The sequence below is a fragment of the Copadichromis virginalis genome, linkage group LG19, assembly GCF_057382275.1.
Source record: "Copadichromis virginalis isolate Kocher_CV1m ecotype Utaka linkage group LG19, C_Virginalis_male_GT1.1, whole genome shotgun sequence".
Lineage (NCBI taxonomy): Eukaryota > Metazoa > Chordata > Actinopteri > Cichliformes > Cichlidae > Copadichromis > Copadichromis virginalis.
This window is the reverse complement of record NC_140636.1, coordinates 30,722,850-30,738,598: the sequence shown is the minus strand read 5'-3', so window position 1 is coordinate 30,738,598 and position 15,749 is coordinate 30,722,850. Positions and strand designations below refer to the sequence as shown.

At 43.0% G+C, this 15,749-nt stretch overlaps 2 protein-coding genes across 2 annotated transcripts in view; one reads left to right on the top strand and one right to left on the bottom strand.

Moving 5' to 3' along the window:
- Window positions 1-3,297: 3,297 nt before the first annotated feature.
- znf593 (zinc finger protein 593) lies at window positions 3,298-5,904 on the bottom strand. The gene is made up of 5 exons (XM_085440807.1): window positions 5,792-5,904; window positions 5,069-5,168; window positions 4,625-4,839; window positions 4,128-4,190; window positions 3,298-4,032 (listed from the first exon to the last, which is right to left on the bottom strand). Exons 3-5 carry the CDS (start codon window positions 4,822-4,824, stop codon window positions 3,906-3,908), a joined length of 390 nt encoding a protein of 129 aa, XP_085296933.1. The 5' UTR covers window positions 4,825-4,839; window positions 5,069-5,168; window positions 5,792-5,904; the 3' UTR covers window positions 3,298-3,905.
- rlf (RLF zinc finger) overlaps window positions 5,833-15,749 on the top strand; it is a 26,872-nt gene continuing 16,955 nt past the window's right edge. Inside the window, exons 1-2 of the mRNA XM_085440806.1 lie at window positions 5,833-6,078; window positions 7,948-8,102. Coding sequence (XP_085296932.1) covers window positions 5,851-6,078; window positions 7,948-8,102 — 383 coding nt within the window. The 5' untranslated portion in view covers window positions 5,833-5,850. The remainder of the gene's footprint in view (window positions 6,079-7,947; window positions 8,103-15,749) is intronic.

Below are 15,749 nucleotides of genomic sequence, written 5' to 3'. Positions count from 1 at the left end.
TCATGTATCACTTAATTAATTGGGTTATCTTAAATGCATTGACGGTTTGTATTTATTTATCTGCTGCTTTGTAATATATACATTGCGGGGATAAGGGTCCTGTTCAAGAGCCAAGCTCAGCAGAGCTGGGGTTTGAACCTATAGCTATAGCTGATCTATGGACACCTCCTCACCTCAAAAGGTGGCATATGAGTTACGAAAATCCATGGGTTTATAAATGTAAATGTATTTATCATTGATGTACAATAGGCCCATTTAAAAGGTTACTCCCCCAAGCAAAAGGCACTAAAGTAGCCTTATCTCACACAGAATCCTCAACATTTTAGTGCAATATCAATTCAGTGCCACAGGATTACAGGCCTGTGGGACGTTGTGAAGACCCTGGAAAGACTTATCGTTGCCCAGCCCCGACCCAGTCAGGCCACATCAGAATCCCCTTGAGTTTGCTTGCCAGCCCCACCTCAGAGCTGAGGGCGCCATCATCTAACTGCTCATTCTTGTCTACGCCCATCTGGGCCAGCCGGTGAGACCTGTGAGGGTCATGTTTTTCAACTTTTCCAGTTCATTCAATACCATCAGGTCAACCCTTCTGAGTGATAAGCTGACAGTGATGCAGGTGGATGCATCTCTTGTGTCCTTGATTGTTGATTACCTTACAGGAAGACCACAATATGTGCGTCTTTAACATTGTGTGTCTAACAAGGTGATAAGCAACACAGGAGCACCTCCCCTTCCTCTTCACCATCTATATTACAGACTTCAGCCACTGCACAGAGACCTGCCATCTTCAGAAGTTTTCTGATGATTCTGCAGTGGTTGGATGCATCAATGAGGGTGATGAGATGGAGTACCGGGCTGTGGTTGACTCCTTTGTCACTTGGTGTGAGCAGAATCATCTCCAGCTCATCATCTATGTGTACACCATACCTTGGTGTACTCATAGAAAACACCAAACACCACTGCACTCTACAGTAAGGTCCAGAGTTGTCTCCATTTTCTGAAGCAGCTGAGGTCTTTCAATATCTGTCGCGCAATGCTCAGGAGTTTTACAAGTCTGTTGTGGCCAATGCCCTCCGCTACGCTGTTGCATGCTGGGGCAGCAGGTTGAAGGTTGCAGATGGCAACAGGCTCAGTAAACTGATCCACAAGGCCAGTGTTGTGGAGACGGAGCTGGACTCCCTTAGGGTGGTGTTAAGAGAAGCGGATGTTGTCCAAGATAAGGACAATGCTGGACAATACCTTTGCACGCACTCCATGACCTGCTGGCCAGTCACAGGAGCACGTTCAGTGAGAGACTGAGATTACCCAAATGCACCACTGAATGACACAGGAAATCATTCCTGCCTGTACCTGTCTCTTTGTACAACTCCTCCATCTAATGCACAGTACACACTGCTATAGTTACACCCTTTTGCACATCCTCTACAGTAAAATAACAAAGACAAAGTTGTACAGGTTAGAGTAAAATGTTAATTATATATATTTGACCTCTGTAACATTTTTGATATGTATAAATGAGCTAATTCTTATACTTTTAAAAGTTTGTAATATATTGTATTATACAATTAGTGTAATCTGTTACTATTATTGTCTTGGAGCAACTGTAAACCACATAGTTTCCTTAGGGTTTATTAATGTATTCTTATTCTGATGATAAACTCTGACTTTCGCATCTGGAGCCCAAAGGAGGACTAAAGAGCTACTTGTCTCTCTCTGTGTGTCCATTACTCCTGAATGGCCAAGAACCTTACAGCGGTATATTCCAGTATTCTTTCTCTGGAACTTTATTTTGTGGTTTTTCTGTTGTTTTAAAAGGTACAGATTAAATGTCTTCAGTCTGTGTATCACAGTGTCCCTGAGAAAAATACTGAACCACAAACTGCCCTCAATACACGCACAGGTGTGTGTGACAAGATAAAACCACTGAAGTGCAAATATAAATGTGAACAGGTGAATGTGGGTTTTCATATACAGTCAGGTCAATAAGTATTGGACAGGTCAATATGTTGTTATGGTAGTTTTTCCTCTGTACACCGCCACAATGGATTTTACATCAAGTTAAGCTGTGATTAAAATGCAAACTTCCAGCTTTCATGTGAGGGATTGAACAAAAGTATTGCAGTAAATGCTTAGGAATTATAGCCAACTTTATACAATAATTGGACACCTGATATACCTGATTATTCTATTAAAAATGAATAAAAGACCTGCAGTTTATTCCAATTTTTCAACTTGCATTTGGTAGCTGGTCACTGGATTTCTCGATATGAGGCCCAGAGAAATTATCAGGGAGGCTATGATTAGCTGAAAAGCCAGAACAAACCTATCAGAGTGGGAGCTAAAACTTTAGGGTTGACCAACCTGGTACAGTTCTGCAGGGGGGAAAAAATGCAGTGACCAGCTCAGAAACGCAAAATGCCTGAAAAACCACACAAGACAAATACAGCGGAAGATCGCAGTTACTGCCTTGCTTCAGAATCCCCTTCACGACAGCTATTTAAGTCAAGAGCACTGTTGAGGAGGAAGGAATATCATTATGAAAGTCTACAATCAAAAGATGACTTCATGAATACAGGATTTACAATTAAGTGAAACCCACTGGTTACACTCAAGAACAGGAAGACCAGATTAGGCTGCAAAGGAAAAAAAATTGTCGGAAAGATGAAACCAGTGAGATAAAAGTATGGAGAAAGATCTACACTAAACCACATTATTTTTCAAACATGGTAGAGACAATGTTTCGGCATGGGCATGTATGGCTGACAGTGGAAGTGTCTGCTGATAGAAGTAGCAGAATGAATTGTGAAGTGTACAAGGCTATACTATCCGCTCAGATTCAGCCAAATACTGCAAAACTGATCAAAGCTTCACAGATTCACAGTAAACGGATTCTTGCTCAACGCATACTTCAAAAGCAACCCAAGCGTTTCTCAAGACAAACATATGGGATATTTTTCAATCCGTCACCTGATTTCAACCTAACAGATTAGCTTTTCGGTGATTAAATTCAAAACTGAATGAAGAGACTCACAAACAAACAGCCGAAGGTGGCTACAGCACTGGTAACGCTCATGGACTGTAGATTTCACACAGCCATCGAGTGCCAAGAATTTCCACTGAAGCATTAAAAATACTCCTGATATTTAAAATTATGATAGTTTGCTCAGTTACTACGCCACTGAAAATAGGGGACTACGTGTGAAACCCAGTGCCTCCAACTAAAGCACAAGCACTCCAACTGTGTCATTCCCAATCCTTGTGACCTGTAAAATGAGACATGATGATATGATCTCTGTGCAGTGTTGTCTCAAGATTGTTTAATTAAGAACATTTAGAAGTTTAACGAGGTATAAGTTAGCCTGGTCGCAGACATCTGAATCACTATGCACATCTCCAATTCCCTCCATTTGAAGCAGTAACAAAATAAGGTCTACAGTACACAGCAGAATTACATTTTCTATCAATAGTCAAACTTAGTTAACTGTCCAGTATTTTAAATGAACAACTAGAGTGAAAAATAAATATTACTTTGTGTACAGAAATGCATGTTTTCCTCTATTTCTTTGTCTGGTAAGTTCAGGTACAGCTCTAACTGCACTGCTGTACTCCACATGTGTAATGTGACTTAATCAACTCCACAAAATTTATTATTGTAGAAAACATTCCACCATCCTTTGTATTTACATAGGCAGACAATGCATCTGATTGTAAGGAGAAGTCTTCTGAACTTGGTGATGGAAGTTTAACAACCACGTTTCTCACAGCTGGCTGAAAAACAAACATTATCTGTCACAAAAGGCATTTTCAGATTTGCTACTAAAGTATGTGACAACAATAACTGCAAGCATTAACTGCTAATGCCTCTTTTATGAGTTAATCAGTCTGTGGATTAATGTCAGAGGCTTTCATTCCATGTCCTCCTCTAATGGTTGGGTCTTCACTTCAACAACTTTTGGAGGGATGTATGAGCCCATGCCTGCTGCTCTCTCTGCCTCTTCCTGGGTGTAGGGCTCTTCTCTGAGCTGTTTCAGTCTGGATGGGGAAAAAAGGAGGTAAGCCATGAAACTTACATGGATAGGATTACGAGCTGTAAGTCCAAATATGTGACTGTAGAGTGGTCCGCTTACCGTTTTTTATGCACTTTAGTTTTGAAGTGCTCTTTCAAGGATCTCATATCCACAAAATATCTCCTGCAAAACAAGAAGAGCCATCACATTAAAATAAAATCTATATTTCTTAAAAATTTAACAGATGAACAGCTCACAGCATAAGAGAGTATAAGAAGAGGGCATTTCATTTTAAGGAAGCCATGAGGATCTGGAACCCTGGATTAGGACTGAAATTTGCTCGAATCATTCATCATTGGGTACGCCACCCTTTTCCAGCTGAGACCTGTGGCCTCAGACTTGGACAATACAGAATATTTCTCCATTCCAGCTTTTCATATGGGAAGATTTACTTCTTTTCCAACCCCAATGGGAAAAGTTCGGCAGAACTTAAGGTGAAATATTAAATATCTTACTAAAGGAAATACTGATGAAGACTAAGAGTTTAGTAAGCAGCATATATATCAAGCAAAGTCAGTTAACAGATGGACTGTTACAGTAAACAGAGAAATACCTACGCGCAGTGTAAGCAGTAGTGTTGTGCACATCCGGTTACATCGTAGTCAACCTCCTGATGCAGCAGTTTAGCAGCTGTGTCAGGCTTCATGTCTGAGTGGATCTGATCCAGGTCTTTGGTCCTGCGCTTTGTCTTCCAGGTCTTTGCAATGTTCTTCTTCTTGCCATTGTTGTGGTTTCGGGTTTGTTTGGACTTCCCCATGATAACCAGTTGGTACTGTGTGAAACAAAAGGGTTTTAAACACCCAAAATGAACGCAGACACGTCACAGACTTGTGTCAACATTAAAATCTTTCGATTGTTTCACTGATACTTCCCAGTTAATATTCTTAGAATCTATTTACAAATACCGATCAAAAATATGCGTTCAACGTCTAATCAATCGTTACTGCAGCCGATCTACATCTAATAAGCCGTCGCAGATGTTATTTTCAGACTTTGCTTACCTTCCACACGTGTGACCGAGAGAAGTGAAATCTATTTCCGGGTCAATGGAGTAGAACGATACTACGCAGTCACCTCCAGAGGGCGCGAAACTCCCGGTCTCTAACAGTGGGGCGATAATAAAAACACCTTAACTATTTTAATTTAAACGCTAACAAAATTATATTTAATCGTAATTCACTTCAGATTAACATTTATTTTCCTAGAATATCGGATTTTTACTAATAGCGCTAGCCGAGCACTTATTTGGCATGCAGTTTTAGCGAAAAATTGCCACCGAAGTTGAATAAAGTTGAATAATATTTGATCAACCAATTATTACGATTTTTTTTTTTTTGGGGGGGGGGGGGGGGGGGTACAGTGCAGTTGATTTTTTTCTGGTCTGATAAACTGTCAGGTGTGTTATGCTCTATGTCACGCTACCTTTTGGTGCTTTGCGTAACTATCAGTGTCAGTGTACCACCCGAGAAAAACTGTAATAAAGGTTATTATTTTCAGACTGAAAAAAATAGAATAGAAAGAGATGGATGTAAGAAAAAGCACACAGAGCTAAAATCAAGCAGAATAACTGAATTACTGTTCGCATAAATTTAGAGAGCAAAGTTTATATTGGATAGAAAATAAAGTATATCGATATTGCGGTTAAAAAGGAATAGCAACAACGGCCTGAATATAACAGTACAAGCCCACTTTGTATTTCTGCTCTTACCACCCCCTCTACTTACTTTTCAGGTGATCTTGGTGTCAGTTCAGCTGATGTATTTAAATATTCCGACAGCATTGAATGGGGTCGTCAGACTGCACTGCATACGCGCTGTGGTGGAGAGTGAAGATGGCGGAGAATAATGTCGAACCAGAGCACGAATGGAGCGACTGGGCCCTGGACACGGCCGAAGATACCCTAGTTGCAATGGAAAACCTGCTGGCCACACTGAGAGCTTTCGAGGACGTTCTCAGGCAACAAGAAATCTCCGTAGCGTCTTCCACGGAGTACTGCGATAACTTCTGTCAGGTAATGTGTACATGCAGCATCGAAGCTACAATTAGCCTATCGTTAGCTCACCGAGGACTGTTTTTTTCCCTCTCGCATCCCGCAAGCAGAATTACCAGCAACGATTGCTGGCCTGTTAGCTAACTGGCCAAGTTTAGGTTAGGATTACACCCAATTGCAGTACGTTTATTTTTGCATATGCTTTTGTGTTTTTTGTCATTATTATTATTATTATTTTTACACCCAAACAACTCACGGCCGTTGGACTTATTTGCAGCTCAGTGATTTGTTGCTCAATTTGCAGGTTCGAGTCGCCTTACATTCAAAGATCAAAGGTCTTTTAGCTTTGCTTTATTTGGGAAGTGATTATGGTGGCAACGAAGAAAATGTAATACAGATGTTTGTATGAATTTATTGACACAGTTTGCAGATCATGTATTACTGCATGCCTGTGGGGCGGGGCAGCGTCGAGATATGTTTATCATAATATTTTTGTTGTTGGGGGGCGTTTAGCTACTAAGGAGTGTTGCATTTTGACCACTTTCAAGAAAATACGCTTTTCCTGTGCTCTTGAAATGTGACAGTTTCTAAACCTGCGCATCTGTCAGTTACGACAATGGAGATTTTTAGTCTCCCTTAAAGAAATCTTAGATTGGAGTCCAGTTAAAACACAAATCTAGTCATCATGGTAGGGAAATTACTGTGGCTTCCGCTTTCTAAAGGATCTGATTTAACTAAAAACTAGGTATCACTTTCATTTTTGCTGCTTAAGGGACTCTGCAAGTTTTTCAACCATTAGAGAGCTTCCCTTGAAACCTGTTCAGCAGCCTTTGAGAATGGTATAGCAGGAGTAATTCATTAGCTAGTTCACCCTGACAGGTCTTCTTTAATTAGGCTGCTTTTGAATATTTCTCAATGATTTCAACAGCTCTAACTTCCCCCTTATAAGTAAGTTGAAAGATTGTATGCGTTCCCATGTTTGGTGTTGGTAACTGTGTAAAATGACACTTGATTTAACACTAAAACTCAATTTCAGTACAGTTTTAACTTCAATCTTCCAGGTTTTCGTAAAACAAAGGCAAAAAGATCTGTGTGACTCCCAATTCCAGTCGGAAATCTCAGGGATGTAATTAGTACACTGATGTAGGTCTTTAGGGCCTAGACTTTATTCCTACCTTCCTTTGAGAGGGTACTGTATATTTAGACAGAGGGGAATTAATTTAGTGCCTCTGTGGGCACGAGAACCACCTAGAAAAGTTCCTTCTATCTGGCAAATGAGACTCCTGGGATGCTGATAGCGCTATGATGATTTAATGTGTATACCCACCAACTACAAGCAGGTGACAGATGGGTGTAGATGTTGACTTCTCTGTTCCTGAAGGACAGCTGATCGCTGAGTATTTGCGCGAAACGAGACCTTCCTCCCTGTTAACAGTAAATGTTGAGTTATATAAAACACCTGTTTCTTGTAGGTAATATTAATTTAATTAATTGAATTTGATTCTGTTTTAAATTGTGTGAAATTATACCAGGTTGAATCATCCCAAGAACTCAAATTTAATGGTCATATACAGTATGAGATCATTATGTATGTGTGATGATCATGTACTGTATGAAGTCTTCCTTCCTTTTTTTGTTTTAAAGCAACAGTTAAGTCCCCTCAGGCCCAATCTGGAGCACAGCAGGCACACACCAGACAGTGTGTCAGCTGGGATCAATCAGGTATAGACAGGCATCTCCCTAAGGTGAAAACCTTTGATCATCCATGGCAAATGCTTCCTCTTCTGGTTGTAGTTTTTGAACATTGCTACTACATATTTCTACTCTACTTTCAAATCTGCTTCATCAACAATTTTTTTCAGTTTCTGATGCCTTTGTGTGTCTTTGCAGGCACTGATGCACTATGCTGGAAGCAGGAATTCCATGGAACATGGGCTGCCTCTTCTGGAGGTCTACTGTCTGTCCATAAACTGCTTTGCTTCAGCTCGATCCCACCTCACGGCAGAGTCCGACAGAGTGGCCCTCGTTTTGAAGCGGCTAGCTTTGTGAGTACTGTAAAATATACTGAATTATGAGAGATAAGCAATTGATTATCTCATGAGAATGTGTGCGAGGTGTCATAGGTGTCAAAGTAGTTTGAATGTCTGGTTTATGCATGGGAGCAATTTGAAATCATTTCAATATAACTTGTATAGACAAAGGCTATACGTATTGTGTGCATGTGTAATAGTCATATCACAACAAATGTCATGTCAGGTATATCAAACTCAGTTATTATGCTTTGAAACAAAAGGAATACCAACATGTTTTTTTACTAGTGTAACTTAATGTTTTTGGATACACAGCCTTTTTTTTTTTTTTTTTTTAATTTTAACATTACAAAAATCGCCTCGTTTCGCGCCGACAGAAATGCAGCTCTGTGCGGTAAGACTCGCGGTGGCGGCTTGTGTGTTTACATCAACGAGAAATGGTGCAAGAACTCTGTGCTAGTCTCTAGTTATTGCTCATCGCTGGTGGAGTTTGTGACTGTTAGATGCAGACCTTTTTACTTACCACGGGAATTCACCACTGTTTTCATTATCGGAGTGTACATTCCACCTAGCGCTAATGCTAAGGAAGCGCTATGGGAATTGTATACAAAGATCAGTGAACTGCAAAATACACACCCGGATGGACTGTTTATTGTTGCTGGGGACTTCAACCATGCAAATCTCAAGTCAGTGCTTCCTAGATTCCATCAGTATGTGGACTTTGCAACGAGGGGAGAAAACACGCTGGATCTTGTTTACACAAACATCCCCGGCGCATATCGGGCAGAGCCCCGCCCCCACCTCGGCTACTCAGACCACATCTCTGTTATGCTAATTCCAGCATACAGACCACTCGTCAGGCGATCAAAACCGGTTCTGAAGCAGGTGAAAACCTGGCCAGCAGGAGCCATCTCTGCTCTTCAGGACTGTTTTGAGAGCACTGACTGGAACATGTTTAGAGAGGCTGCAACTTACGGCGACTTCACTGACTTGGAGGAGTACACATCATCAGTGTCCAGCTATATCAACAAGTGCACCGATGACGTCACTGTCTCCAAGATCATCATCTCACGACCCAACCAGAAACCGTGGATTACTGCGGAAGTGCGTGCACTTCTAAGGACCCGAGACTCTGCCTTCAAAGAGGGAGATAAGGTGGCGCTTAGAAGAGCGAGGGCTGAACTTTCTCGGGCCATCAGAGAGGCGAAGCGCGCACACGCCCAGAGAATCCACAACCACTTTAAGGACAGCGGCGACACACGACGCATGTGGCAGGGCTTACAAGCCATCGCTAACTACAGGACGACACCACCTGCCTGTGACAGTGACGGCTCCCTCCCAGATGTGCTTAACAACTTCTATGCTCGGTTCGACAGGCAGAATGACGTGGCGGCGAGGAAGACCACCCCTCCTCCGAACGACCAGGTCCTGTGTCTCACTACAGCTGAGGTGAGGAAAACTCTACGCAGAGTCAATCCACGTAAAGCTGCTGGACCAGACAACATCCCAGGCAGAGTGCTCAGAGAATGTGCTGATCAGCTGGCAAATGTTCTCACCGACATCTTCAACATCTCTCTGAGCAGTGCCGTTGTCCCCACGTGCTTCAAGGCCACCACCATCGTCCCCGTGCCCAAGAAGTCTTCTGTGTCCTGTCTCAATGACTACCGCCCTATCGCACTTACACCCACCATCATGAAGTGCTTCGAACGGCTCGTCATGAGACACATCAAGACCCTGCTGCCCCCCTCACTGGACCCAATGCAATTTGCATACCGCCATAACCGCTCAACGGACGACGCCATCTCCACTGCACTCCATCTTGCCCTGACACACTTGGACAAGAAGGACTCACACGTCCGAATGCTGTACATAGATTTCAGCTCAGCATTTAACACGATCATCCCCCAACAACTGATCGGAAAGCTGAGCCTGTTAGGCCTGAACACCTCCCTCTGCAACTGGATCCTGGACTTTCTGACCGGAAGGCCTCAGTCAGTACGGATCGGGAACTGCACCTCCAGCACCACCACACTGAGCACTGGGGCCCCACAAGGCTGTGTGCTCAGTCCTCTGCTGTTCACACTGCTGACTCATGACTGTGTAGCAACACACAGTTCAAATCACATCATTAAATTCGCTGATGACACGACCGTGGTGGGTCTCATTAGCAAGAACGACGAGTCAGCGTACAGAGAGGAAGTGCAGAGACTAACGGACTGGTGTAAGGACAACAACCTGTCTCTGAATGTTGACAAGACAAAAGAGATGGTTGTTGACTTTAGGAGGACACGAGGCGACCACTCACCGCTGAGCATCAACGGCTCCTCTGTGGAGATCGTTGACAGCACCAAATTCCTGGGTGTACACCTGGAGAAGGACCTCGGCTGGTCCCTCAACACCAGCTCCCTGCACAAGAAAGCCCAACAGCGTCTCTTCTTTCTGAGAAGACTGAGAAAGGCCCGGCTTCCACCACCGATCCTGACCACCTTCTATAGAGGAACTATTGAGAGCATCCTGAGCGGCTGCATCACTGTCTGGTTTGGGAGCTGTGCCATATCAGACCGCAAGACCCTACAGCGGATAGTGGGAACAGCAGAGAAGATCATCGGGGTCTCTCTACCCTCTATTGAGGACATCTACACCACACGCTGCATTCGCAAAGCCACCAGCATTGTGGCTGATCGGACACACCCCTCTCACACACTCTTTACACTCCTGCCATCTGGAAAAAGGTACCGATGCATTCGGGCACGCACATCCAGACTGTGCAACAGCTTTTTTCCACAAGCCATCCGTCTCCTCAGCAAAAAGGGACTGACTGATAAACACGCACACACACACACACACACATACACTAACATTATCACTCAGCTTAACTCAAATACCTCAAAACATTGAGACTGGACTGACTAACCAACACAAAGCGCAAACACACTGACCTACACCACCAAACCATCGCACACACCAACCTGTAAATGCTCTTTTGCACAATATTATTACTAGATATATTATATATTATTATTATTTTTTGCACTAACTTGTCTTGTAGCACCTTGGTTCCTGGAGGAACGTTGTTTCGCCTCACTGTGTATTTTTAAACTGTATATGGTTGAAGTGACAATAAAGTTGAACTTGGAACTTGGACTCAACATTCTTGGTAGTGTGTCATACAGGCTCTGAGTGTGCACTGCAAAAGGAAGTGAAAGCACCAAACAGAAAAGAAATGCAGTAGACTAGAGAAGTGACTGAGTCTGATACAAACACCTCCTGCAGGATCAGATTGGGTTATTTTGCATGCGTTCTGTGGGGGTGGGCCACCTGAGACCTGTTCACAGTAACATCCCCCCCTTGTGCCTCATTCCCCACAGCGAGAGGGATGGGGCAGGTGGGCCTGTCCTCTCTCTGTCTACTAGTTTCCAGTGAATAGCTCTTCTGAGAGTTTGTGTCTTCAGCCTTCATCTTCTCTGGTTAGACAGGAAGCCTGTTTACTACAGTTCTATTGCAGGGCTCCATCTTTTACCACTTGCAAACGGCTTTACCTGCAGCACCACCGAGAGAGCAGTTTTACACGAACAATATCCTCACTCCTGATCAGAGAAGCAATAATACCAATTCCTCAATCAGCAGGCAAATCATTTGGTCAAAACATATTTTATATTAATAAAATTCAAGAAAGGATTGTTTTACACAGATTATAAAAACACATTTTCCTTTATTTTTTTAATTTTTTATATTGTTTTCTCTACAGCTGCACTCCCCTCAGCTTCTTCAATTATTTACAAAGTCCTTAATAGCCTGCTCACTCAACTTTGTCTAATGTAGCTCAAATTCAAGCATTTTCTGTAAACTCAAGTCATTACACCTATACAGCAGGCTTGTGCTGTCTGAAAATGAGATCAAGCGTTGACAATTAAAGACACCAACGCTGATTGTTTCTTTCCTAAGTGGTAATAACTATTAACCAGTGGGAGTGAGTCTAGTCTCCCTCTTTTCCATCTGCCAATCCTCACAAGTACACTTTGCAATCTGACTAAATGCTTTATTCGTGTTCTCCATATGCCTGCCGCTATTCCGAGGCACTGATGATCCTGGCGCTTTTTTCCGTTCAGCCTTCTTAACATGTCTTTTTCTGTTGGGTTCAGTTTTATTTTTTGTTTCAGTTTCGCTTCCTTTTTTTTCTTTCTTTGCTTTGCTTAATAAATTCAAAGCAGAACATGGAGTTGGGGAGAATGTACAAATGAAATATTCCAGATACGTCATTGGTCTAAGAACATTAAACAAATGTTTTTGCAGTATGTATATCAATGACTGTGTGCGTGTTTTTTTTTTTTTTGTTTTTTTTTTTTTTTTTTTTCCCCCCCCATATTTGAATGGGTAACGAAACACCAATAAAGCACTCGTCCTGTAGAGTGAGCAAAGCTTTTATATGCATACAGGAGTCCAGAAAGAGACATAGTACAATAGGTGGCTTTCCTAATATGAAAGACTTTTAGCTTTCTCACAACAGTCCAAGTACAAACAAGAAACTAAATATTATGGAAATCCTCCAACCGATTTGGTGCAATTGCAGCCTGCCTCTGCCCAGGGCATAAAAGTACATTTATACGTTGAAAATGGGAAAACATTGCTGAAATATAGAGGGTAAATTGCCAACACAGGAAATAAGTGGTTTTGTAAATTGATGTAAATGTCACAGCTATGGTTTAAATCTGAGGTATGCAGTGATACTAAGTGTAAAACGTAAGCAGTGGTAACTGTAATAATAACCTCAGCTAATTTTGTTCTTCATTTTGTGCACAGTTATATGCATGCTGTGCTTCCTGGTACTAACTGATGATTATTATTATTATTATTTTTTTTTTTAAAGGCTATAGCATTATTGGTTTTGTCATTTAAAAATATTAGTTTAAGTAACTGTCATTTGCAAACCAAAACAAAAAGAAATCAAAGCTCACACTGACTGGGATTGAGTGGCTGTTGTTTGGGATTAGATGTGCTTCAAGACGTCCTTGAAGGGGCATTAAAGGTCTCGTACTACAAATGAGTTATCTAAGATATTTTGTGACTTTCTCAACATGAGCTGAACTAGGTCAGAGATTTGTGCCTTTGTGTTCATTGCTAGGACCAGTCATACGTGTTCATTGCTAGGACCAGTCATACGTCTTCAGCCAGGAAAGGTTTAGAGGCATGATGCGATAAGATAAGATAAGATAGAACTTTATTAATCCCTCGGGTGGGTTCCTCTGGGAAATTCGACTTCCAAAAAAAGCACAGCAACGACCGAAGTTACAGTTACAGAACTGTTATACACACACACACACACACACACACACACACACACACACACACACACACACACACACACACACACACACACACATAAATACAGAGACAAATATAAATAAAATATACAAAGGGGATAAATAGGAATAAAAAATAAAAATACAAGTGAATTGCACATTTCAAGTATTGAGTCTATTGCACTGTTGACTATTTACAAAAAGTATTGCACAAGGTATTGTACAGTGAGGTGCAGAGGCACTGCAGCTTAGTTGTTCCCCCCTCCTTTGTCCTCCTGTTTCCCCTCCCTCTCCCCTCCAGAGAGGAGTTAAACAGTCTGATGGCGTGTGGGACAAAGGAGTTTTTAAGTCTGTTAGTTCTTGTCTTGGGGAGAAGCAACCTGTCACTGAACAGACTCTTCTGATTGTTTATGGCCGTGTGCAGAGGATGCCCAGCATTGTCCATAATGTCCATCAGTTTCTTTAATGTCCTTTTCTCTGCCACTGTCACCAGAGTGTCCAGCTTCATGCCGACCACAGAGCTAGCCCTCCTGATCAGTTTCTCCAGCCTGGATGAGTCCCTCTTTGCTGTGCTGCTCCCCCAGCACACCACAGCATAGAAAAGTACTCCAGCAACCACTGACTGGTAAAACATCCTCAGGAGCTTCCTGCAGATGTTAAAAGACCTCAGCCTCCTGAGGAAGTACAGTCGGCTTTGGGCTTTTTTTTATACAGGTGCTCTGTGTTGCATGACCAGTCCAGTTTATTGTCCACCCACAGCCCGAGGTACTTGTACTTGTTGACCACCTCCACCTCCTCCCCCTCTATCTGAACTGGCAGTGGACCTTCTCTGGACCTCCCGAAGTCCACAACCAGTTCCTTAGTCTTTGAGGTGTTGAGTTGCAGGTGGTTTGTGTGACTCCATGCGACAAAGTTCCTCACCAGACTTCTGTACTCCTCTTCCTGATCATCCCAGATACACCCCATGATGGCCGTGTCATCTGCAAACTTCTGAATATGGCATAATTCAGAGTTGTAGCAGAAGTCAGAGGTGTACAGGGTGAAGAGAAGAGGGGACAGCACAGTTCCCTGTGGTGCTCCTGTGCTGCTGACCACTGTGTCAGACGTGATGTCCTTCAGCCTGACGTACTGTGGTCTGTCGGTGAGGTAGATCCAAGCCACCAGGCAGGGGTCCACCTCCATCCTGTTCAGTTTTTCCTGAAGCATACAGGGCCGGATGGTATTAAAGGCACTGGAAAAGTCAAGAAACAGGATCCTGACCGTGCCTTTTCCCCCATCCAGGTGTGAGTGGGCTCTGTGTAGGAGGTACAGGATGGCATCCTCCACTCCGACACCCACCTTGTATGCAAACTGTAGTGGGTCCTGGGCATGTTGTACCTGTGGTCGGAGGAGGTTGAGGAAGAGCCGCTCTAGAGTCTTCATAAGATGTGACGTCAGTGCCACCGGTCGGAAGTCATTCAGCTCATTGGGCCGGTTCTTTTTGGGGACCGGGACGATGCAGGATGTCTTCCATAGGGCGGGCACTCTCCCCAGTCGCAGACTGAGGTTGAAGACTCGTTGTAGCGGCTCCCCAAGTTCAGCAGCACACGCCTTAAGCATCCTAGGACACACCTTGTCTGGGCCTGCTGCCTTTCTGGGGCGAAGCTTCCTCAGTTGCCTCCTGACCTGATCCACTGTGACACTGGGAGATGTTTGGGAGGAGGGGAGGGGGGGAGATGTCTTGCTGCTGAGAGAGGGATTGGAGGAGGGGGGTGTCATGGTGTCAGGAAGGGGGGGAAGCGAGGGAGGTGTAGGGAGTTGTCTCATTACATGTGCACTGAAAATCCACTGTTATCCTGAATAAACTGTATTAGTCATGTGAACGGTATGTTAAACTTCTTCAGCATGCTGATTTGTTTTTAGGTTTAAAAACACTGTTTGAATGCACATTTTGTTTACCTGTTTTTGCTGCAGTTTGCAACATGTGGCCGCTTGCTTGTACACAAACTACACAACAATTTGCAATGCTAGGTTAGTGATGAAGAAAAGCATACATTTCTGGTTAGGAGGGATGCACATACTTGTAAACATGGAATGCTGTTGTTGTTTTGTTTTTTGGGAGTTTTTTTTTTTTTTTTTTCTTGAGGTAGCTAAAAGAATCTGTGGGCAGTCACAGACTGCCAGTCTACATGTAGAGGGTGTGCTTTGTCAGATGGAGTGGGCTACTCTTGCTTATGTTGTTGTTGGTCTGTTAGCCAGCCATGGAGAAGAGCCAAGTTATAACATACAAAGACCTTAAGTGAAATCAGCCCACTTATTAACTGACACGTAAAGCGCAGTTATGGTGGTTAAAACCAATATGCTATCTGAACAGAAACTCGTA